The sequence below is a fragment of the Chelmon rostratus genome, chromosome 14 (assembly GCF_017976325.1).
Source record: "Chelmon rostratus isolate fCheRos1 chromosome 14, fCheRos1.pri, whole genome shotgun sequence".
In the NCBI taxonomy this organism is placed as follows: domain Eukaryota; kingdom Metazoa; phylum Chordata; class Actinopteri; order Chaetodontiformes; family Chaetodontidae; genus Chelmon; species Chelmon rostratus.
This window is the reverse complement of record NC_055671.1, coordinates 13,019,353-13,044,746: the sequence shown is the minus strand read 5'-3', so window position 1 is coordinate 13,044,746 and position 25,394 is coordinate 13,019,353. Positions and strand designations below refer to the sequence as shown.

General features: G+C 41.9%; 1 protein-coding gene across 1 annotated transcript in view; it reads left to right on the top strand.

Annotated features, from left to right (window-relative positions):
- Nucleotides 1–332: 332 nt before the first annotated feature.
- Nucleotides 333–25,394, top strand: part of LOC121617564 (protocadherin Fat 3) — a 65,048-nt gene continuing 39,986 nt past the window's right edge. Inside the window, exons 1-10 of the mRNA XM_041952756.1 lie at nt 333–378; nt 1,451–4,320; nt 4,420–4,554; nt 4,912–5,113; nt 11,490–11,608; nt 12,979–13,177; nt 20,127–20,188; nt 21,333–21,647; nt 23,504–23,714; nt 25,277–25,348. Of these exons, the coding sequence (XP_041808690.1) occupies nt 333–378; nt 1,451–4,320; nt 4,420–4,554; nt 4,912–5,113; nt 11,490–11,608; nt 12,979–13,177; nt 20,127–20,188; nt 21,333–21,647; nt 23,504–23,714; nt 25,277–25,348 (4,231 nt within the window). The remainder of the gene's footprint in view (nt 379–1,450; nt 4,321–4,419; nt 4,555–4,911; nt 5,114–11,489; nt 11,609–12,978; nt 13,178–20,126; nt 20,189–21,332; nt 21,648–23,503; nt 23,715–25,276; nt 25,349–25,394) is intronic.

The window sequence follows — 25,394 nt, the reverse complement described above, 5'->3', positions numbered from 1 at the left end:
CGTTAAGCGACATGCTCTTTATCCCACATTTATTTCGGACCTTAACCTTCCCGCAAACGAGCACCCAACTATTTAGCGACAGTTTTTGTGCTAATTTGTGGAGATAAAGCCGATATAGCCAACTGCACTCAGGGTTACAGTAGTCAGATGCATGAAACTGGAGCAATAGCTATTTAGTTTTACGAGGATGGCTGCAGCCCAGTAGACAACAGCCTGTCGGGATATGTGCACATGATTTTTTTTCCGTTTCGCGCATCGCCATCGACTTCTGCACGACTGTTTTGCGCGTTTTGCCGTTTCTTTTTCTTTTTCATATTACTGCCGGAGAGAGGATGGGAAAGGATTCGCTTTCACTGATTACAGCTGTTTCGTCTGAAGGTAAGACGCGCTGCGATGTGCGAGTGCTGTCTGTGTACAATACAAGTTAATTCAGCTGCAGACTGTAGCTACAGACTGTCGCCTCCTAAACTCGTGAATTTTGCACGGAGCTCCGCTGGATCCGCATCAACACGGGAGACGATAAATGCAGCTCAATATCTCCCGGGACAGCAGCCCTCTGGGGAATGTTGATTTGATCCGCGGAATTCTGACTGTCTATTTGGTGCTTATATTAATCTATATAGATCCTACATACAGTGTAACTGGCCTCTGATTTCATATCACCAGTTATTTTATTTATTTCAAAGTTGTATAATCAAGAAAAGACTGCTGTAAAGGCGATGCACACACTCAGCATACACTATCCCCTACAATATTTAAAAACATTTGCAATTGAAAATAAAATGTTTTTCATCAGGCCACCTTATTTTAAGCTTCCTTTCCATTTCTGGCTGTTATTTAATGGGTTTAAACGTAAGGCTGTGAGTTTTATTTATCTGTTGATAACTTTTAGTAAGAAGGTTGTTTCAAAAACTAATTTATAAGAAAGTTGGTCTTTTGAAAATATCCCAACCCTGGTAGTCGCTGGCTAAAGAAAAGCTCTTGTGTCTTTTGGGAACGGGATTGTTCCTGATCCCTGTTATTTTATTTGGTGACATGACATGTTTCGCAGAGGCTGTGCAAGTGTGCTGCGCTTTGATGGGGTTTGTTTAAAGGCATCATTATTTGGGTCTGAGCCTTTCGGGTGCAATATTCAGTGTTTGACTGCAAACTGTGCATAACATTGAATATGCCATCATATCCTTGTCGTGATGAGCACTACCCCTGAAATGTCTTTGTAACTTTTGTCTCACAGTTCTTTATCAAATTTTTAGCATGCAGAGAGCATGTCTCTAACAACTCACCAACTGAATCCAGATCTGTTTTTCTTTGTTGTTCTTTCTAAATATAGGGTGACTGGGTGATGGAACAGTGATGAAGCCTAAGCGGTGGGGAAATATGCTTCCTCTACCCTGCTTCTCTCTTCTTTTCCATTTCATTTGCTTCGTCCTCCTCCTCTGTTTCCCCTTAGCCAGTGCTCAGTTCCTGACAGAACCGAGGGCAGGACAGGGCCTGCTGCTCTTCACCCAGCCTGCCTATAATGCCTCCATCTTCGAGAACTCTGCTGCAAGAACCTATTCAAGAAGTGAGGTCAAAATGGGCATCATTCTTGGGCCACCTCGGTCTTTAGACATAAAATATTCCATTGAGTCTGGAGACAATGAGGGAATCTTCCAGGCTGAGGAGTTTGTTATGGGAGATTTTTGTTTCCTCCGTATACGCACGAACGGAGGCAGTGGTGCCATATTGAATCGGGAAGTACAAGACAATTACACACTGACAGTTAAAGCATCTGCCCAAGGAGGCCTAGAAGCCTTAGCCACTGTTTATATCAAAGTCTTGGATACCAATGATCTCCGACCCCTCTTCTCCCCAACTTCCTATTCATTCGTTGTTTCTGAGAGTGCCCCTCTGGGTGCCAGCGTAGGGCGTGTAACAGCCACGGATGCTGACATGGGCTCCAATGGGGAGTTCTACTACTTCTTCAAGAGCAGAGTGGAGCTCTTTGCTGTTCATCCGACCAGCGGGGTCATCACCCTGACAGGTCGGCCCAGGATGGACAAACAAGACCGATTCGAGCTGGAGGTGCAGGTGGTGGACAGGGGGATGAAACTCTACGGGAACAATGGTATCAGCAGCACTGCTAGGCTGGTCCTAACTGTGGAGCGGGTGAATGAGTTCTCCCCTGTCCTCAGTGCAGTTGCTGTCGTTCCATCATGGGTGGACAAGGACTCAGTCTATGCCGTGGTGACTGTGGAGGACAAAGACGAGGGCGTATCTGGGGATATAGAGTGGGTGTCCATCATTGAGGGTGACCCCTTTGAACAGTTTGTGGTTGACCGATCACCCATCGGGAATGAGTACAGAGTTAAAACTTCAGAATTAGTCGACTGGGATACGTTCCCTTATGGCTGCAACCTAACCTTCCAGGCTAAAGACAGGGGCATTCCTCCTAAGTTTTCTAATACTCAAGTTGTTCAGTTGTTGGTTACAAAGCCAGACCCAGTGTTGGCGAAGTTCGAGAAAGATGTTTATGTATTTAAGCTGAGTGAAATAGCTCCCCCAGGCACTATTGTAGAGGTGGTGAAAATCTCCCCAGCTCCTCTGAGTGTCAATTACAGCTTCAGCAGCCTCTCAGAGCCACTGTACTTTGATATAAACCCTTTGACTGGAGTTATTACGACCACAAGGCAGCTGACAAGGATATCACAGGATTTCATAGAGATGGAGGTGGTTGATATTATTAGTCAGGAGCGGGCAAGGATCAAAATCACCATAGAGGATGCTAATGACAACTCTCCGGTGTTCAACAGGCCGTTCTATGATGTTGCAATCAACGAGAGCTTACCTGTAGGCACTGTTGTTCTTGTCGTGTCCGCTGTGGACGATGATAAAGGAGAGAATGGGTTTGTCACCCACACAATAAGTGGTGATCAATCTCTTCCTTTTACCATACACCAGGACACAGGGGAGATGAGGCTCACACGAGACCTGGACTTTGAGTCATCAGATGACATGTATACTTTTGCGGTGCGGGCCTCTGATTGGGGTTCACCCTACAGAAGGGAGAGTGAGGTTAATGTCACCATCCGTCTGATAAATGTCAACGACAACCAGCCTCTTTTTGAGATGGTTTCGTGCAGGGGGATGATTAGCCGTGATTTCCCTGTCAGCCAGGCTATTGTCACCTTGTCAGCTGTGGACATTGATGAGATGGAGATGGTGAGGTACAAGATACTGTCTGGGAATGAGTTAGACTATTTTAATTTAAACACAGAGTCTGGGGCTTTGTCGTTGAAACGATCGTTAGCAGTGGCTAATTTAAAAAGTGGGGTATTCAACCTGAAAGTGGTCGCAACAGATGGAGAGTTATTCTCTGATCCTACATTTGTGAATGTATCTGTGGTGAGGGGTAGGATGCCACCCAGGGGGTTCAATTGCAAGGAGACCAGGGTAGCCCAGCTGTTGGCAGAAAAAATGCTCTCAAAAGCATCTGCTATGGCTAGACTAAGACCAGATGAGAGATTTACAGACCTTTTTTCTGTGAACAAACAGGCTCCACAGTTTGAGGCATTACCCACGAGTATTCTAGTGAGAGAAGACCTTGCCACTGGTGCCAGTGTATTTCAGGTGAGAGCGCGAGATGGCGACACAGGCTTCAATGGCCGTGTCCTCTTTTCCATATCTGACGGTAACAAAGAAAGCTGCTTCAATATCAACATGGAGAATGGGTTGATAACTATACTGCAGCCGCTAGACCGTGAGCAATTGGATCGTTACTTCCTCAATATCACCATCTACGATCAGGGCGTCCCACAGATGTCCAGTTGGAGACTCCTGACTGTGATCATTGAGGATGCAAATGACAACGACCCCGAGTTTTATCAGGACAGCCTCTCTGCTCTCGTCTTAGAAAGCTCCGCCATTGGCATGGAAGTAATTACCATCAATGCATTTGACAGAGACATAGGTCAAAATGGACAGCTCTCCTACATAATGCTGACCAGTGTCCCTCAGTTTGGAATTGACAGTGAAACAGGAAGTGTGTTTGTTGCCAGCCACTTGGACAGAGAAACCATCCCAATGTTCGTATTGAAGATCGAAGTGAGAGACAAGGCTGAAAGAGGCACTCGGAGGTCGTCAGTCACTACTCTAACTATAATAGTGGAGGATGTCAATGACTGTGCCCCAGCTTTCATCCCAAGCAGCTACAGTGCACGAGTCGTGGAGGACCTTCCACCAGGGGCTGTGATTACCTGGGTCCAGGCTCAGGACCCAGACATTGGCCCCGGTGGACAGGTCCGATACTCCTTGATTAATGACTTCAACGGCACTTTTGAGGTAGGTGATGCCACTATTTGTATTGTCTATACTGTTGCATATGCTGATCCTCTTTTTATTGGCAGTTTATGATGAATGGGGTTGTAATGCTTTGTCCAGGTCGATGCTGTGAGTGGAGTGCTGAGGATTAGGAAGGAGCTAGACTTTGAGAAACAACAGTTTTTCAACCTGACATTACTCGCGGAGGACAGAGGAGTACCTAGCCTCATCAGTCAGACATTTGTGGAGGTGGAGGTGCGTAGCACACACATGCACACACATGCACACACACAAAACACAACACAAATTTGTATCAGAACAATTCTAATGATCAGTTTCATCAATTAAGGATTAACACTGAAAATTTTCGTTAATGCTTCCGCCATTTTTAGTGTCAGGTTACAAATACCTGTGTAACAGCATTTAGATTGTGGTACTGTAAAGCTCAACAGTCCAACCCACCACAATGAAAATAATGGATTATAATAAAGGCAATATTGGGTCATTTGTCCAATGCTTTTCAGTGTTTAAATCCATACTGTACAGTGCAACACATATCTTCACTCAGTTTTTCTAAATTTCAGCCAAAATGAAAGTGAATCATTTCTTCAGGTGGTGGATGTCAATGAGAATTTGTATGCACCCTACTTCCCTGACTTTGCTGTGAGAGGCTCAGTGAAGGAGAACTCTCGCGCGGGCACAAGCGTCCTGACAGTCAGCGCTAAGGACGACGACAACGGACGAGATGGCGTGCTGAGGTACTCTGTCAGAGGAGGCAGCGGACTGGGCACTTTCACCATTGATGAAGACACAGGTGTGACAGAAGATCAATTTTGAAGCCTATTTATGTAAAGTGAAAATCCAATAACTTGCGGTGCCATGCATGGAATATCAACTCCCAAATGTACTGCTGATCATTGCACATTAGTCGGAATCTTTCTGTTTCTCTGCCATCGCTGATCACTTTCACATGTGTGTAGTTGTTGCTCACCTCTCAGTTTTGCACCCATCACACTGTGGTTGTAAGGACACACAGAAAGCATCATTGCTTGATAGCATGATTTTTTTGGAGTAAATGTGTGTGTATGTGTGTATTAGATTGAGAGAGGTAAAGAGAGAGTGTACAGAGGTACAGTCAGAGTCACCGTGTAGATGGGGCCTCACGTGGGATCTGTGTACTGGGAGATCATTACTGTAATGAGGGCAGCATGGCAGCTACAGTGGCTGGGCCTCAGGCCGCTTAGCACAGCTGATCCAGTGCTGTGTGGATAACATTGATCAAGGCTTTCCTGCACAGCACCACCACCCTTTCCAAGAGTAGCAAAATCACTGTGACTTATTTAAGGAGGCCTGACCCAAAAAAAAAGCATGTCGTTTGTCTCCAACTGTCCTACAGTGTAAAACTGCAGCTGAAAACATGTTGAATCAAACGAGAAGCCGTGACTCACTCATCCAGGGATAAAATGAATCAAATACCCAGTATGAAAATAGGACACTTCATATTAGTTCATATTGGCTTTGAATATATATTTATGTAGGACAGCCTTTCTCTGTCTCATTTCCTCTCACTCCTCTCACTCTCTCTCCATATATATATATATATATATATATATATATATATATATATATATATATATATACATACATACATATATATATATGGACATGGTATTTTGCATTCAAACTGTTAGAGAAATAGGAGTTCTGTGGGCACAAAGATATTTGCTTGAATCTTAGACCCCTCCATCCACAGCCCTGCAAAAACCAACTAAGCAAAGTCTGCACATCTGAAATTTTCATGGGAACGAAAGTAGGTGTGAGTGAGAACTCTTGCTTTCCTATCAAGGCTCGTTGCAGTCTGGCTCGATCTGTGCTGCTGAAGCTTTTGAACCTAATCGCTTCTTGTGTATCTCTCCATAGCGCTAAAACATTCAAACTTCAAGCTCCGAAATCAGTCCATCATTCCCTCATTCTCTCTTCCGAGCGTGATACCGCAGGGTACTCCATAGTGAGTAATGTTTCATAATCACCGCTGATGCTCAGCGTTACCACTGACAGGTGAGAAAGGTGAGAAAATTTTGAAGGCTTAAGGTTTCTGTTTTACTGTTTGAAAGGAAGTAGTCTCTGTTATGTCACTGCTGAGCCTGCTAACGGTCTACTAAAATTTAACTAGATTATCTACATTACAGCAGTGTAATGGCTTAGGCTTTACAAGTATTTCATTTAGCATTTCCTCACTCAGTAATCACTAATTTAATTACAATATATCTGACCTAGTTTCACTCATTTTCTCTCAATTAGTTACTACATACTGGGAAGTTTTATTGTCACAAGTTGTGACATAAAATGAATGAGCAGCTTTCTGGTAATCACCTAGTAAAACCTAGATCCTGACAGTCAACATTATATTTTACTAAATAAATTTAGTGGATGAAAAAAATATTTATTTTTTCAATTTTAATAAAACCTTAAAATCTAGCAATCGCTATTTAATCAAATGACAGCACAGTAATAACAGACACACCGTAGCAGCAGGTGATAAGAAGTTCTTATTAATTCAAGATCACATTCTTTATTTGTCATTTGCGCAAAAGTCACACTGAAGCAGTTGTTGGCAATGAAAAGCCTGTTCCCAGGCTCCCTCCAACAATGCTCATACAATATGTATTAAAAGAAAATCATGCAAGTAAATGAGAAATGACAAAAAGAGAATATGAGACATAAAATAGTGGCAAAGTCAAAATATAGGAATGAATAAAATATTATCTGTCTGTCTGTCTATCTATCTATCTATCTATCTATCTATCTATCTATCTATCTATCTATCATACATGCATACATGGATATAAGCACATTTATTATTATATATATTTATTTTTCTATATTAAATACATATAAATATAAAGTATGATACTGTCATAGACTGATGCACAGTGAATGAACTGTTTTGTAGGCAGGTTGTGTAGTTATGTAGTAAATGTATATGCTCAATGGGAACTGGTTGTAAACAGGTAATGCACATAAATATACACACTGTCAAGGTTTAACAACTTGTAAACAGTATTGAAATAAAAAGAGAAAACAGTAGCTATATATATTTATAGTAGTATGTATTTCGTAGTATACGGGTAAAGTATACCAGTAACCAGTGCATTATAACCAATAGACAGGGAATAGCCCCATAGAACTCAGTTAAAACTATTTACATTTAGTTAGCAATATAAATACTAATAATCTGGAAATTAGTCTCAACTTTGTCACTTGGCAGTTATACAATTTCAACAATAATCTATATACAGAGCAGTGGTTAATTTTAGCCTGTAGAGTTTATTATATTGTTATATTTTTAGGAAACACATGACAGTGTTCCTATTCAGGCCTCTCACTTCACCTCTTGTCACTCTGGTCCCTACTGTACATGACTTGCACTGGAGGCCTGTATTGACCTTTAAGTAGGCTAATTAGTATTGACTGTATCGGAAAGGGAAAGAGATGGACACATAGAGAGAATGTCTCTCACAACCTCTGTGCCTCTCTCTCTTCATATACGTCACTGTGTACACACAGTTACGCATGTGTAGCATGCACTGTGCTCAAAGACAAATCAGTGTTATAGTACATATACAGATCCCCACAGTCTCATGTATTAAAACCTCAGTAAGGAGCATCGCAGCCGGCGAGTTGAGTTTATTGAGTGCAGATTTTCCAGGGGAAATCAGAGTGCTTGTTAGAGCAGAAAGTGGAGGGAGGGGGAGTGGAAGTGAAGCGAGGAGAGGGAGGAAGAGGATGCAGGGGAGTCTGGTGTACATGAAAAGTGTCAGAAGAAAATACTGCTTTCTTCTATCCTTTTTATATTTTTAGTTTTTTTTTTCCTTTTGGGAAGTTTTTTTCTTTTTAAGCTGTGTCTTTTGTTATTTTTTCCCCAATATTCCGAACATGCGAAAAGATCAGTGCCTTTTTGGTATTGGATAAAGAGGCACAGGAGGGACACTCCAAGTTTTACCCTCGTCAAGTGTTTCATCTTATCTAGTGGCGTAAAAGTCAGTTTTGTCAGGCGTGGACAGAGTGGCGCTGCTTCGTCCTCCCACCATGCATTTAGCTGCCATGTTGAGTGGCTTTGCTCTGACTAGTTGTCAATCATTGGCTCTTAGTGCCAAAACTAAGCATGTGAAGATAGAGCGTGACAGACATTGAGAGAGAGTGAAAGGGACAGAGAGAACGAGAGAAAATGTGAGAATTACCCTTTTTTTTGGCCTGTCTTAACTTGTGCACCTCCACCCCCCCTCCGTAGTGTGTAAATTGGCTCTACGATGCATCTTATGTTGCTCATGACACACCCGTTGTCTGTCGCTTACAAAGAACGGCTTTTCCTACATTTGATATTTAGATGTTTCCGATGGCTCACTCCAGTATATGGCGGAAAGCGCAGGCGCTATCAAAAAAGAAGTAGGATCTTCTCTGGCTTAAATCCTCTGTGCTGCTGTACTTTGAACAAAAAAATTGGTATTCTTGTCATTGGTTAGGGGGAAAGCAAGCCCTGCAATTTCTCATTGGGCAGCTGTCAGAAGCCACTGCTCTTCTATTAGTGAGTTTGCAAGCTCCAGGATTTATCACAGTCAAGATAAAGCACTCTTTAAGTTACAGGCAAACGCACGTTTAAAAAGCAATCCATTCTACATTTGTTAAAAATTAACAGGCTGTGTTTTTTTGTTTTATGTTTTTTTTTTGTTGTGATGTCCTCTTTTCTGCCACACACAGAGCTATTCACTGATTTCTCAAGATGCAGAGAAACACAGTACGGTGTACTTTCTCATCAATCTTAGGATTGATTATTGGATATGCCGGCATTAATTAGACAGTGGCACCCCAAAATCTGAACGGAGAAATTAAATAGACGCGACAGATTAAACCCGAGCATATTGTGAATTTCTGGATTAGAAAATGTGCCGTGACCCTTGAATTTTTCTGTTCACTCTGTGAAGTGTGTTACTTATGGTGAGAATGAATGCTGTCAAGTCAGATTTATATTGAATTCACTGAATAGTGCCTGTCGGTCTTAAAAGTTCAAAGAGCTTTTGAAACAGCCAGCTCTGTTTTCCTCGTCTCTCTCTCTGTCAAGCTATCTGACAGAGATGAGATGCGCTTTGAAAAGGACATGGTCAAGGACGACAGAGCAAGGATGTGTTTCAGCATACACTCTTACTATGCATTGTGCACGCCCTGTACAGCTGCTTAGTCATAATCTGACACTTCCACACACTTTCTGGTGATAAGGTAACACCCTTGTCGTGCGGCTGAAGAGGCTGCAACAAGACTGGCTCAAGCACACACAAAAAAAGTCAACACGGTCACACCTCTAGTCGCTGATTTGTATGCTTGTATGACTCTAACCTGGGCATGTGGGGTTTGTGGCTGAGTGGAAGGCCTAAGCCAGGGAGCAGCAGACATCTAGTGTATGACAGCATATCAAGTTCATTTCCTGGCAGCCCCAACAAAAGGATCAATCTTTGTCTTTTTTGAGAAGAATACTAATGTAATAGTTTAATGGTATATTCAGAAAGGATCACTGGCATGGTGCTTGTGCTCAAGTTTCCGGTTAGAGGATTTTCACTGAATAACAACATATTTTTCTGATTGTCGAGATGATATCCTGCAAAATGTTTTTAATAGGGTGGCCCAGGTCAGGCACTGAATCAAGCAGCAGTGGCACTGAGTATGTTTACCCCAGGGGCCCGAAGGCTGGGCTGAACCGCCTTGGCTCTCGCTGCCTCCCTGGAGTCACGGATATAGACCTTTATTTATTTTTGTCAAATTAAAGGAATCCTCGATTTGGTCTTCTGTTTGCACTGCATGGCTGGAGAAACACAGTTCTTTGATAAGAATGCGTTGAGAGCAAAAATAAAGCAAAAGGAGTAAAAAAAATAACCAGGCACTGATGTTTACTTATCTTACTACTTTGCCCATGTTTAACACAGTATAATAACAGCATGTCGCCATGGCAACAATGTGGTTTTTCTGTGTAATCTCCCTTGACAATAGGCTCATCTGCAACAATAAGGCCAACCAACACCAAACACTACTACTTCTAATCCTAATTCTAATGGAAACACATTGTAAATCTGTGCAAAGAAGAGATAACTCCATCAAATTCACCGGTCCTTATTTATAAAAAGCATGACAGTAGAAAATAGCATGAAAGAGCCAAAGTAAATATACACTTGCTCACACGTCACAGTCTCAGCTCTGTCTTGTGTCTTCTTGGGGTTAATTGCTTGTGTACTCGAGCGCAGATGCAGAGGCTCTGCAAGCATCGGCCACATTCTGTAGGAGTTCCTTTCACTTAGCTGAAGTAACAAACTCATGCTGGCTTTTTGAAAGCTCTGTGGTTTAATGAGGAGAGTCTGTGTGCTTTGAGCAGAAATGCATCACCTGCTTACTTTGGAACAACTTGTGCCGTTTTGTGTCGATAGGAACGATGCAATTAGAGACATGTGTTATTTTTGAGCCGGACATTTGGTTTGCTTGTTTAAATGACCTTGCACCATTGTGCTTCAGTGCTCTTGGCAGTGTTTGGAAATGACATGAAAGAACCCTAAAATCTGGAGTGTGAACTCACGCATGCGTGTCATTTTTCGAGTGTTTGTGTAGACCGTCCTGCATGACTGATTTGAAAAGAAGAAAAAAGAAAAAGAGGCACCCGTGTGTCATCCATTGTGAGCGTTCTCTTTGTTCCTCAAGAGGTCACCAAAGCTGTCAGCCACTCATCTTCCTTAAGGCCACTAAGCACACGCCAGTCAATGTGTGTGAGTGTCTGAGTGTCTGTGTGTGGGTCTTTATTGGTGCAGGGCAGTTCAGAGTGCATTTAGCACAAAGCGAATTGCAGCGGGAGCAGTTTGGTCAGCTGTGATTAGCTGTAGAGAAGCTGAAACATTGAAGGTGACTACAGCGGCGCCACTAATGCCTGTGAATGTCAGTGACGCCAGGACACAAAGTTTACTCTAAATTTGTGTCTTTGCCTCTGGAAACTTGGTATTCAAAGTCTTTCCCCTTGAGATCTTTTAGGGATGTATTCTGCTGATGACACCCAAAACTGACCCTTTACACACACACACACACACACACACACCTGATAGAAGTGTATTCTCAGGCACAAGTAATAACTGCATAAATCGTTCTCTCCGCTTCAACAGGGGTGATTTACACTGCTGGTATCCTGGACTGTGAGACCAAGGACTCCTATTGGCTTACAGTCTATGCCACAGACAGAGGGGTTACACCCCTGTCAGCATCTATTGAGGTCTTCATTCAGGTATCCACACACCCACACTAGTTCACACATTAAATGAAACATGCACAAGAAGCCTTATACAGAGGAAATTAATATAAAACCTGTAACCTCCACCTCCCGGTGGTCCAGAGCTCCAATGCAGCTAACTTGCTAACAGCAGCTATCGTTAGTAGCTGTTAGCAGTTATGTTAACGACACCTAAAGCTGTCTGTCCACCAGGAAATTCCATAAATCACAGAGACTTAAGGCAGAGCATCCGAATGTGATCCAGTTTCAAAAAAATCAGTGACAGTATAGTGTATTGTTACGCATTTTCTGCAAGAGATTGTACCTAAACCCAAGTTACATACTGCAGAGAAAAGGCTATAGTTGTATAAGCAATGTAAATAATTACATAATGTTGCTTTAATGTATTCAGATAATTTCTTTGCAATTCTCTAAATTCCAGATTCATCTTTTACCCTACCTTTATTATACATGCCTTATTTGGTTATGCAACTCTCAGACATATACATTCTTACACAGCTTGCAAACATGCACCTGCAGGCTAGGTTTAGTTTAGTGCTACATCCAAAGCAACAGCATGAGGCTAAACAATCAGTGTGTTACTCTCTAAAATGCTGATGGTGCTCAGTGCAGTGGATAACTTTAGCAATGCTCAGTCTGTAAGCAAGAGATACAGACTGGAGGGAATTCTCTGCTTCAGCTTTTGTCTTATTTGGCACTAAGTAATCCACTGTCTAAACACTGAAATACAAACATCACTGCTGCAACGATGCTTACCCTTTAGGGAAGAGATCAGCAGTGTGTAAAACAACAAACAGCCTTTCCTGGCTTCGGGATATTCAGGTGTGGTGGTGTGTTCGGGTGCTTTACTCCCGGCCTCTTCATCACAGACAAAAATAGAGAGATTAATCAGCCAAAGGTGCTCCTCATTCAGCGGCTGAACCGTCTTGGCTCTCCGTGCCTCCCAGCAAACACTCAATCAACGCTCTGTTTGCCATAAATATTCTAGATCTATGCCGTAAGAGGGGAAATTAATTTGCAGTGCATTTAAAGTGTGACATCTATGACATTTTCTGGTGAATAAATTTCCATTTTGTGATTGATAATGGATCAACCCAGGCCACGCTGCACTTCATGAGTCGTTGATTAACAAAGATACTAAAATCTGCAGATGAAATTTCCTCACAACAACGCAATATAACCATGTCTGCTGATTTAGAGGGTTTGATCGACGTGTTTTGCCAGTTCAGATCCAGTTCACATAATCTGTTTCGATAGGTACAAACAACACTGCTTGTTCCTGTTACTTGTCCAATTCCTACCGTCTCCTCCTCTTTATCTCTCCCTTTTCCTCCTCTTCGTCTTCTCCGCTCTCTCTCCCTCAGGTCGAAGATGTCAATGATAATGCTCCCCTCACCTCGGATCCTATCTACCACCCAGTCGTCATGGAGAACTCTCCAAAGGATGTGTCAGTCATCCGTATCCAGGCGCAGGACCCTGACCTCACCGCCACGCCCAGCCGTCTGAGTTATCGCATCACTGCCGGCAACCCGCAGAACTTCTTCTCTATCAACCCAAAAACAGGTGAGACTCACAGACACACACACACCTTGAAATAATTCAAATGCCTCGCTAACATAATTGCCAGTATATATGTGGTAGACTAATGGCATAATTAGTGATTTATATCCTTTCATACAACAAGTAATTTTCGCCAGTTTATATGTTTACATGCTTCCGAAATGACTTAAATTTTCTTTCATCATGCACCTCCTACTCCACGTTCATTCAGTAAAAGCCTTTGGTTCCCACGCACCAAATTAAAACGACTTTTGCGCCCACACAGTCAAACATCTAGGACACTGATGAGCCGCCCAGACAATCGTCACTGCACTCTTAACTGAATATTGCTTCCAGTCTTCTTCAGGGGCGAAAGCTCTTCGGAATGTACTTGAGGAAATTAGCGTAGTTAGTTTTTTATTAAGCCAGCGTGTGGGTGAATATCTTCTAATCATGTAGGAATGTACAGTGAAAGCAATTTTCTTTCCCATTACTTTTGTTCCCTGAAGAAGGCCCAAGTAGTCTATTTCTATGCATTATGTTATATATATATAGTAACATGAATAAAAACATACTCTTCTAAAATGGTTATTAAAAGGGGAAAATGAAAGCAGAAGTTGGCAAAAAGTTTCAGGAGAAGTTGGTTGGATGTGGAAGTATCAGGATCACGGGGGGGTCTGAAAGAGTCGGAGCTTGTGAAATGATGCTCAGACAACCTGTGGTTGCACAGTGCCACTTTTCAGCCTGTAGCAAAATACTACGTGACAAACTGAAGCCTGTGAATCTGTAAAGATGTTGGCACAAAAAAGGATATAGTTTGCACCCTGTTCCTGTCCTGACCAGTTGTGCATGTGCAAAAAATACCCATCTGTTTCTGATAGGAATGCAGCCTGATTGGGTGGTAAAACCTGCCTTCTATTTTATGTAATAGTCTGTAAGTAGTGTCTGGATGGACTGGACTGTAAAAGATGGGCTCATCAATTGTGAGTGTATTTCCGATTTAGCATTGCACTCCCACAGTGTAACATTGTTGGACTCGCATAAAAAAAATCGAAATCAATGCAGCAGAACAAGAGTTATTGTCGTTTTTATTCCACACATTCCTCGTCCCTGTCAAAACCTGGCAGCTACATTACCCACAATGCAACTCGACCACTGACAGTTTGATTTGGCAGATTTGACTTTTTCCACATATGCAGCATACCACTAAATCTTTAGAGAGACTTTGTGTTAAATTTAGGACCCAACAATGAAACTTTGAGCTTTATTTATACTTTATTTAGATGTTCTCAAAATGTTTCTAGAGCCACAAATCTTTTCTACACATCTGTGAATTTTATGTGCTTGTAAACCTTTTTTTAGACATTCATACTCTTGAATTCCTAATGCAGTTTTTTAACAGCCTCACAAAAAATGATTTACAACTGCAGCCTGTGAACTGGATATCACGTCACTGTGCCTGAACCTCATTTCCAAACTCTTTTAGAGCCTCTGCAAAACACAGGATGGTTGTCAGAGTTGGCTTGGCGCCATACTTTTCACAGTCTCGTGAAAACATTTTCAAATCGTCTTTTATTTTTCAAGTAACGCCGATTTTATAGGCAAAATGTCCACATTTGAAAAATTAGAAGATTATATCTCTACAGAATACAAACACTTTCAAGCAAATAAATTCAGATGTGTTTCAGTTTTGGCTGCCAAGTTTAAAATCAAGGGAGAGCTCCATGCATTCTCAGAACAAGCTTAGCTTGAAGCTTTCATTAAAGAATTATTGACGAGGTGAAATGTTTTATTCAAATCCTGAGGAAAAAGAAAATTGTGAAGTCTATTCTGTCTCTGCCCTAGTTTAAGTTATGAGCGTTTCAGTAAACAACAAAAGGGATATTTCAGCTTTCGCGGGGACCTGTGTTCTGATTCAAAGAAATATCAATGCAGTTATCAAAAATCGATGGCCTGTATGTAGCACACAACCTGTCAGTTATCAAGCTTATGATAGAAGGAATTCTCTAACGTTGTGCTGTTGCGTGTTCGCTGTTTGTAGTTGGGTATTTCATTTTCTTTTGCTTTATTCCTGTCCAGCAACGGTGCCCAACTTTTTATCCTTGGAGGGCCCCAACTGAAACTAATGGTGGGCAATGAGTATTTTTACCCCACATAAAAAATAAATAAAGCAGCATAAACAGCAATTTATATTACAGCTTTTTAAATTCTATTTTATTTCACTAGAAACATCTGCTGGGTCAAATCAAAACTTATGAAGGGCCTGCAGGCCCCACCTCGGGCAGCCCAGCTCTGTAGCATGAATATGCTTTTGTGCATTACACCATCATGGATGCATAATATTGACAATATGTAGGGAGGTGGTCTGGATGGAACCAGGGTGTTCAACACACACTCATTCACACGTAAACCCTCTGAAAGAAAAATACGTACGATTCAGGTCATGTATCTCTCAGCTGTAATAATCAATCACTGTGCCTGTGTTGATGCATCTGTGCCATTAATACATCATCATACAATCACACCAAGCACTGTTCACACCTCGTGTGTGTGTGTGTGTGTGTGTGTGTGTGTGTGTGTGTGTGTGTATGTGTGTATGAGGGAGATCATGGGTGGCAATTTAATCAATTGATGAATTGGTTACAGCAGTGTGTTCGAGAGGGCAGCTCTGTTGTTGTCGATGAAGATGATGCTGCTCTGTGGAGTGTGTATCCACATGTGTAAATCTCTCCGTGTGAACCTCAACACACATCCAACAGCTGTATAAAAACCATTTGTGTGTGTGTGTGTGTTTGTCACAGGGGAGAGTTTTTAGCCATCTGAGCCCTGCTGTCTGACTCTGTCAAAGAGACACATTATTTTGTTATCTGTTACTCATTAGTTCTATACAAGGGAACTCATATTGATGACCATCTTGTTTACACTGTGATAAATGAACCTTCACTGCAGTGCTGAGCAATTGGTTTTTAATGTTTCATGCAATCTTCCTCTCAGAGGCCACCCTTCAGGTTGGCTTCCACCAGCTTATTGAATCCCAATAAATAATGTGAAAATTGTGGATTTTTTTGGAGGGCTTTTGTGTGAATATACTACATTCTGCAGTTTTAGAAGGGCACAATCACAAAGTGTGAATCTGAATACATCATTACCATAAGTAATGACTGACATTGCCAGTCTGGTGGTTTGGTAATGAGAAATGCTTGACTGAGAGTTGCATTCAATATGAATCACTCCTCACTGTTTACCCAGTCAAAAACTTTCCATGTACCAGAGTGATTTCATTGGATAGATGAATAAACAAAACCCAGCTGATTGATTTGCTTTCACGAAGCAGCCGTCAGCCACACTATGACCTGAGCTGCTCGCAAACGCCTTCAAGTTTCAAATTGTTTTTCAAAACTGGGTTTTGGGGTGGTTCAAAGTAATGCATTTTTCAAGTTCACTCTGGAAGTGTCAGTTTGATGGGTGTGAGGTACTGCAACAATTCCCAAAATGTATTGAAGCTAAACTTTGAATGAGTGCAAAGTGTGTAAATGTGCTGTGACAGCTTACAGTGCTGTCTGTTTGTCTCTGGGTGTGTGAGTGAAGCCTACCTCCTTTGGGGGGGAAAACAGAGCAGATAAGTGTTGACACAGGGTGTTAGATGGAGCGCTTCTTATAAAAGCATGCATGTTTGCCAAGTGTCGTCATGGAATTACGGTCGCAGCGTGACCTTTTTTTCTTTTTTTTTTTTTACAATCCACTATTGGATTGTGTTGGTTTTGTTGCATCAGGATAGTAAGAGATCAACTGCACATGTTTCAGTCAATAATAATGATCAACAATGAAGAAAAAGTATGAATCTTGAAGTCTGAAATTTTTATTTTTATTCTTGCCCCAGTTAGAAAGTGAATCAGAGCTATTCCCCTTACATGGTTGAGAAGTAGGCTATGAATTGACAGTATTTTTTAGGAAAGAAGTCTAAAGATGAAACAGGCCACTGGACCATTACATACACTTTCTGTGAAGGTGTGGGTGGGGATTTTTAATTTATTTTTTCTCACGTCCAATTAGAACGGAGGCTTGTCCAACTGCAGATGTGCTGCGAGCTGTAGATCATTGATTATTATCAGAGTTGTTACTCGTGCTGTGTTCTGCTGAACAAGCCCCACCTCCCCCCTCCAGTCTCTCTCCTCTCTCCTGCTTGTGACCGCTGCTCTAGATTTACTCCTAATTTGCTTAATTGAAGTTAGCCTGCGTAGCAAGCTCAAGGTGACACTGTGATATGCGCGAGCACGAGAGTGTGTGAGCGTGAGTGCGTGTGCACCATTAGCCTATCCACTGAGTGTTGACTGCACATTATTTAAACATCCAAAATAATCCTAGTTCACTGCAACGCTTCATTACACTGAAACAAACACATTACCACGATTCAAGCACATTCGGTGCAATCATTTCACATAGAAATCAGCACAGAAATACTTTCAACATATATATGTTATTATTTGTACATGTATCCATGTGCGTATGGATGTCTTTATTTGCACATGCATGCAGAGTGCTTTGTGAATGAAAACAAGAATGCTACAGCAGGCAGATGTATCCTTTTTCTGAAACAAGAAAATAATCGTATTGTATTTTCGGCTGTGCATTTGTATTTGTATGTAAAATAGGACCAGGCTATGACAAATGTACCCATTTCAATGCGTTTGGAGGCTCTCGTGAGATGTTTAATATTATACAAGGAATGTGATCAAAACATTCATTTCTCCTGGAAAATAAAAATCGGCTTACAATATTGTAAAACTGACATATAATGGGTAAAGCTTCTTATGGATTAGTGCCTGCATTTTTCTCCCTTGTTTCCCTTCTAGCCAGAATAATGTCTAGGGAGCTTTTGATTTGTTTAACTCACAAAGTTTTTACTGAGCAAACCCAGAAAATATTGATTGATTGGCACAAACTGTGCATGTGTGTCTACATGCGTGCACGCGGGCCATCTTTGTACAATGACAGTGAGCTAGCAAGCGAATGAAAATATAAGAAAATGCTGAAATGAAAAGAAAGAACAGAGAACATCAGGGGAAAATGCATCTGTCGTTGTCTATGATCTCCAGTGCAGTTTTTCAAACCGTCTAACCACCATCTGAATAATCCGGTTCCATCAAAGCTATTATCAATAGCCTCACTCCTTTCTCTCTGTCCTGGTGCCATGCTGGCCAGCTGAGTGACCCTCAGCTACAAAGTGCCATATGAACATGTGCCAAATGCCATCCTCTCTGCCAAGGCTGCAGGCTCTATTTTTTCAGCGATATGTGTGCGCGAGAGTGTTCACACACACTCATTTTTAAGTTGAATATTTTCTAATTTAGCTTTAAAGAGTTCCTATTATGCTCATTTTCAGGTTCATACTTTCATACTTTTATTTTAGGTGTCTACTGGAATAGATTTACATGCTTTGATGTTTAAAACACACATTTTGTTCAGACTCTCCACTGCTGCAGCACTGCTTCTCTCTGTGAAATGCTCTGTTTTAGCTTTAGTCCTCCTTAAGGCCCCCCTCCCAAAAAGCCCAGCGTGCTCTGATTGGTCAGCTTGCACAGGCGTGGGCCAGCGCTGCTCACAGTGTTTCACCTCAGCTCTGCCAGTGATTTTAGCTTCCAGCTGGCTGCAGTTCTACCGTGAATATCACCGCTGTAACCACTTCTGAAATAAAAACTTCACCACTGCACATGTTCGAGCATGAATCTGATCCGTATTTGACTCAGGGCCAGTGGGCCACTAAGGTTACAGCTTTGTAACAATCTTTGTATGGTTTAAACAAGCCAGCTGCTGATTGTTAATCAAAATTACCAATTAACAAAATTACTTATGTTGCCAAGCACATGAATTCCTGCAGTTTGATCACTTCTTCTTCACACGTTGCCAAATCGTTACTTCACATCTATGAAGTAAATTTACATACAGCAACGCATGCACACATACCAACAAGGATCCTGGAGCAGGACGAGCTCTGCATAACAGCGAAGCTAACGCTAGCTGAGCTAGCGCTGCAGTATAAACAAACAAAAGCAACATGAACAGTTGCTAGCATCAAACCTATTCTTATTATTTAGCTAGCTTCATATAAGGCTCAAAGTTCAATCAGTTTCTTTTGACTGCCCCTCAATATTACATTAGTTCAACATCGTTTCCAGTCCGTGGGAGTAGCCACATTAGCTGTGCAACATGCTAGCGCAACATTGAACAAGCTGACCGACAGAATAAATAGTAAAACAACATAAAAAATTACTAAATTTACAGCTTCTAAGTTAGTCATGGACAGCCAGTATTGATCCTTTGTTGAACTTGTAGCATTACGTTTAGCAGTTCGACAGAGTAATGCTAAAATTTGCACACTGTATTTAAAGAAACGCGTCTTGTCGGGGGACATTTACGTCACATTTTCCATCAAAAATTTAAATTTAAATTTAAAAGTTAATCGACTGCATCTTTCCTCTGATGGTGGGTGTAGAAGATAAAGACTTTTATGTTAGTTCTTGCAGCCAGCAACAGAGAAACTGGCCACTTTGCTCGTTACCTTCCACGTCTTCCTATAACAATGGCAGGCAGGACATCATCTAAGCAGAGGATGGTCACCACACTGAAGGTGGTGCTGTGTTACATAGTGACATAGACGAGTATCGGAAGAAAAGGCTGAACAAGGACAAGGGGTTTCAGGCAGTTCAGGAGCACTTACTCCCTTTGGGCTGGACTTTACACGTACAAAAAAGCAATATAAAACACTAATAGAAAAGGAAAACCCCAAACAGCATCATATAACCGATTTAAACATGTGAGTATTCGTAAACTTGTGAAAAGAGATGATGAATATTTTCTGAAAGTTGTATTTACACTAAATGATGAGGAGACACCAACTGTAACTTCAGGTCTTTATCAACCACCTTCAAATCTGTGTGTGTGTAATCTAAAGTTGCTCTTTTGTGATTTTTAGGGCTAATCACAACAACCGCGAGGAAACTGGACAGAGAACAACAGGCAGAGCACTTTTTAGAGGTACAGGAAAACCTAAACATTGTTCATGGGTGTATGGTATTATTATTTATCTGGCCCTGCCACCTGCCACAGCCCACTATTAACAGAGACAGGGTAGAGGACAACCCTGGCAGGCCCTCAAGGATCCATAAACTGTGATGAATGGTTGTAGTTTTGGGCCCCAGGTTTAGGATTTCCTAAATGTAATCATTCATCATTGGTTATCTTCTCTACTCAGGATGAGAACGAGGACGGGAGGAGTTGGTCTGCCCAGCATTTGATAAGCGCAGACACTGGGCATACAGATAGCTCCGTGATTACCATTTCTGTTGCTCCTTCTGCTCTGCATGCAGATGAACCTGATAATCAGAGATTCTCCACTTCAGAGACATGAGCAAACTTCTACTTCCCCAGACTTTTCTTACAACTTATTAAATGCTGCTGAATCTACAAGCACTTTGCTCTTCTACAAAACGGAATGAAATAACCCGCAGTTGACCCACAGTATTGCAGCTCGGTGCTATGTTTCAGTATTGCCAATTGACTTGTCTAGACTCAATAACTCTTTGTACAGCTTTGTTCAGCCCCAGTACTTAATAAAAACCCAGCCTACTGTGTGACACCACGCTCCAAAATGAAAGCAGCAAAAGTTGTAAAAAGAACCTTGCATCTAACAACAAGATACGCTTAAACATTCACCCCTACAAACAATTTAAAACTGGGGTCAGAGAAGTCTTTGTTGTTGCATCGTCCCATCCTGTCCTGTCCTGTCCTGTCCTGAGATTTCAATAGGAATGCCAGTCCAGGCATGCCACCCACTGCTCTGCCTGCCAGTCTATGCTGCCTGTTCGTAATTAATAGTCTAGTGAGCAGTCAGGCTGGCAGCAGTGGTGTTCACCCTGATCTGATCCAATTGATCAGTGATCAGACCTCTGCCTCTGCCTCCAGGGGATCAATAATACAAAGAGATTTCCCGTGAGCTCAGCAACACGTGGTCCTGCACTCAGCACCTCAGTCACAGCCAAGATTTAAGATGACAACAAATGTATGCACAAATAAAATCCAAATATGGCAAAACATGTCCGAGACACAATGATGCATCTCTACGACTGTTATGTGTGTTTTGTTTTGTATGTGTGCTTGTGCACTCGTGTGTTTTCCTCAGGTAACTGTTATAGACGGCCCAGTGACCACCCGCCAGTCTACTGTGTGGGTGATGGTTCACATTGAGGACGAGAACGACAACCCGCCTACTTTCCCCGAGGTCACCTACCGCATCAGCCTGACTGAGCGAGACCGCAACAAACGTGGCGAACCCGTCTATCGTGTCTTCGCTTACGACCGGGACCTTGGAGCCAATGGCAACATCACCTACAGCATCGTTGATGGTAATGAGGACGGAAAGTTCAGCATTGACCCCAGGACTGCCATGGTGTCGTCAAAAAAGATGGTGACAGCGGGAAGCTATGATATCCTCACTGTGAGTGTCATTTACCAGGTTTTTATAAAGGGTCCTGATTCTTTTCTTTTTCTGATGTTCGGTTTAAACTTTGTGACTAAACTTGGAGAGATTTCAGTCAAAATACAGCACTCACTAGCAACATGGCAAGCTTGACAAAAAAATCCATAGTCTGAATTACAGGGTGAAGATGGTCTTATTAGGGATAAGACTGATCCCTTTCAGGCACAGTACGCTTCTCTTTCCAGTGCTGCTTTTCTTTTTTAGGGATGCAAATCGAGACCCGGATCCATTGAGAGCAGGTTCCAAATTGTCTGATCTGTCTGAATCTCATACCTCAGAGCTTTTATCGACGCATTTGCGCATTGCAAAACAGTGATGTCAGAGTCATGCATATATGCTGCTGGTAACACGGAATCGCGGCAGAGAGGGAAGAAGCAAAAGCGCGGCTTCATTTCACAAAGAGAGATGCCATCAGTGGCAGTTGTGATGTGTTAAAAAATTATCATTTCAAATAAGGGTGGAAGCACCAGCAATCCGCTGAAATCCCAGGAATGCGACGTATTTGACACTCTACACATGAGTGCCGCTGCTTTCTCTGCCAAGCCGCTCGTCTGCAAATATTCAATGTTAAATTAACATCAGCGCCGTGCAGGCAGGCTTAGCGTATTTTTTCCTGACTGAGAAAACCTAAATGAAAACGAGCGCCGTACAAATATTCTCTGATTTCATCCGTTTTAGATGATGACAGACAGACTGTCGCTACAGCCAGCCCTCAAGATAGAGCAGGCTGGATTAACACTGATCAGGAATCAAAAAGGGAATCGATAAAGAACGAGTCTGATAAGCAAAATCGATATGGCATTTGTATCAGTAAAATCTTACCAATTCCCATCCCTGCTCTTGTTACAGCTGAATTCATAGCCAGCCGGGGCTCCACTTGTTCACAGGGCTCCGCTCCCACGGGGGTGCAAATGCAGCCGCAGTGAGCTCATTTGAGGCTGTGCGGTTTTGGCCTTTCCACGGCCAGTGAACTCAAAAGTTTCGTCTGACTAACAATGAATTCACCCCGCTCCAGCCCCTTATACATATGCACCGCGTTGATTGATGATGCACTGATTCTTCTCATGTGTCTGATTCACTGATCAGTCCGTCACGCCCATTTGCCCTTGGAGTTTGTGTTTGCGCTCGGTTGCAGTGGACAGCACCTCATAGTTGAGCTGTGGAAGCAGCGTTTTTCCAAGGACAACAAACACACCAATCTTCTCCCCTTCAACTGTGTTTCTTTATTTTCCTGGTAATACCGTTCTCTAGAGAAATTAAGGTTCAAATAAAGTATTACTCTTACTTACAGGTTCTGTTCTTAAGTGAACGCTGCTTGTTGTGGCATATTTCATCATATTTCAATTATAGGCTCATATGCGTTCTTCTAAAGACTTGGTTGATTTATTTCTGGTTCATACTTTTCTTATTTGGTGCGAGAAAAGCAGAGCTTATTTGAAGTCAGACAGGGACAGCCAGTCCATTAGACTATAATTGCTGGGATCAGTGGGACGTCGTCACTGTATATAGTTATAGGAGATGAGTATAGATCTCATCCATATAGTTTTGAAAATCTGTGTAGAGTGGCCAGAATTCTAATACATCCATATCCTCATCTCCATTTCTACTTGCCCTGAATACATACATACTAACACCAGATCCAGTGTGATGGAAAATCCATCTTACAGTAAATCTTGTCCTTTCATCTGTGAAATCTTCTGTTTTCCACTCTGGTTTTTCACCGTTTTAGCGTTTTGCTTAAAATCCCGAATGTTTGATTCATTGGCTCTTGAATGTGTCAGCTGAATGTGCGCTCTCTCAATATTGTTCCTCAGATAAAAGCGGAGGACAGCGGTGACCCACCATTATGGTCTACTGTCAAACTCCACGTGGAGTGGATTCGCAAACCTGTCCCCTCGCCTCTGCCCCTAGTGTTCACCCAGAGGTACTACAATTTCTCTATTTCGGAGACAGCGGCTGTAGCCCAGCCGGTGGGAGTGGTCGCTGTCAGCCAGTCGAGCACGCCAGTCTGGTTCAATATCATCGGTAAGAAAATCTACATACGACATTAAACTAAAAGGCTGGAGAACAATTCATAATCAGAATTTTTTTTTGTCATAACTCATCAGCTATTGTCTGATGAAGATTTAGCCTCTGGAGGCAACAGTCAATGTTTAATGGCTGCTGGTATAGCCAACAGATTACCGGATATCTGGGCCTGGACTTCCTCTTCTCTGTGCTGGTCATTGTTTACAGTCCTAATGCAGATACATTTTAAAGTGCCAAAAAAAGTGAAATAATTGATGGCGATAGCCAATGGGTTCTGAGATTGCATTTCAGCCACTGTGTTCCTCCTCGTTTGCTCTCCACACACAGTGTACCTGGATGCAACCAAAGCTTGCTCAAAAATGATAGTTATGAATGGTAGATAATCTATACTACATGGATTACTCAACTCAGATGAACTCAGATGCATTTATTCAGGGTTTTTTTTACGACGATAAAAAATAGCTAGGCCCCACTAGCAAAAAATTAAAAAAAGAATCTTGTCATTTGTCATATTCAGATCGTACTTGCACTGTGAGTACAAGAGACTGAATTGCCCCTGAAGGGATGAAGTATTTTGAAATTAATTGAACTGATATAACCATCTGCATGGCAGACTATCATGAACAAGCTTTTGAGAGATGTTATTTGGGTTTGTGGGTCAGACCTACCCTGGATGATCCAGAACCAGCACAGTGGAAGCGATGCATTGCACACCATGCATTGTGAAAGGTCGCTGCTGCCAGCTTTTAAGGTTAACTATCGCGGTTATTTCTCATAATCACTTAGCTTGTTAAAATCAGAAGGCTGCTGACACATTCTGCAGTTTATATTTATTGTGCACAGACAAAAGTGCATTATGTATATAAAACACTTCACATCTGTATGGGTTATTTTGCTAAAAGCAAGCTGGCAAACAAAAGACGATAAAGAATGGCTTGTGCTGATACTCAGGCTCTGGCAGAGACAATGAATCTTCTCAAGAGCATACTAGTTCTACACCAATCTGCCTGTTTCAAACTGGAGCTTTGTCTCGCTCCTTGATTCAAATCTTTGAAAGGAAAATCAGTGAATAGCTTATTATTGATTGCTACTCAACAGTTCTCATTAAAGCTCCTTTCCCCAGATATGAATATGAAAAGGAGTTGATTATTAGTTGATTATTCTTTTTCAGTCTCACACACACATCAAAGATACTGAAAATGCAAATGTGGTGCGTTTTTGCTGTTCCACTCTTACTGTTGATATCAGAGGAGTAATTGTGCAGGAAAAGCTCATCAATATTTCACATATTTTTTTACACAGACAAGTGGAAGTGTGGTGATTATCTTTTCTCTCAAACTTCCAAGAACTGGACTTGAACGCCACCTGTGAATGAATCACATTTCACTTTCGTATTCTGATGAAAAGTCCACTTATATTAGTCAATAATACATATAATTGTGAAAAGGTGGACCGCAGAGTGCTGTATGTACTGTAGATGATGAAGACCTTTGATCAAAAGAATATCCCTGACTCCCTAAATATTAATAACCTCTTTCTTTCTCTCTCTTCCTGTTAAGGCGGACGGCTCGCCAGGGAAATGTTCTACATTCCTCAGAATGCCTGTGGAAGAAACTGCTCCCTTGACACAGGTCTGGTCAAAGCTAATTTTGCCACTCCTCTTCCTCAAATGCCAGA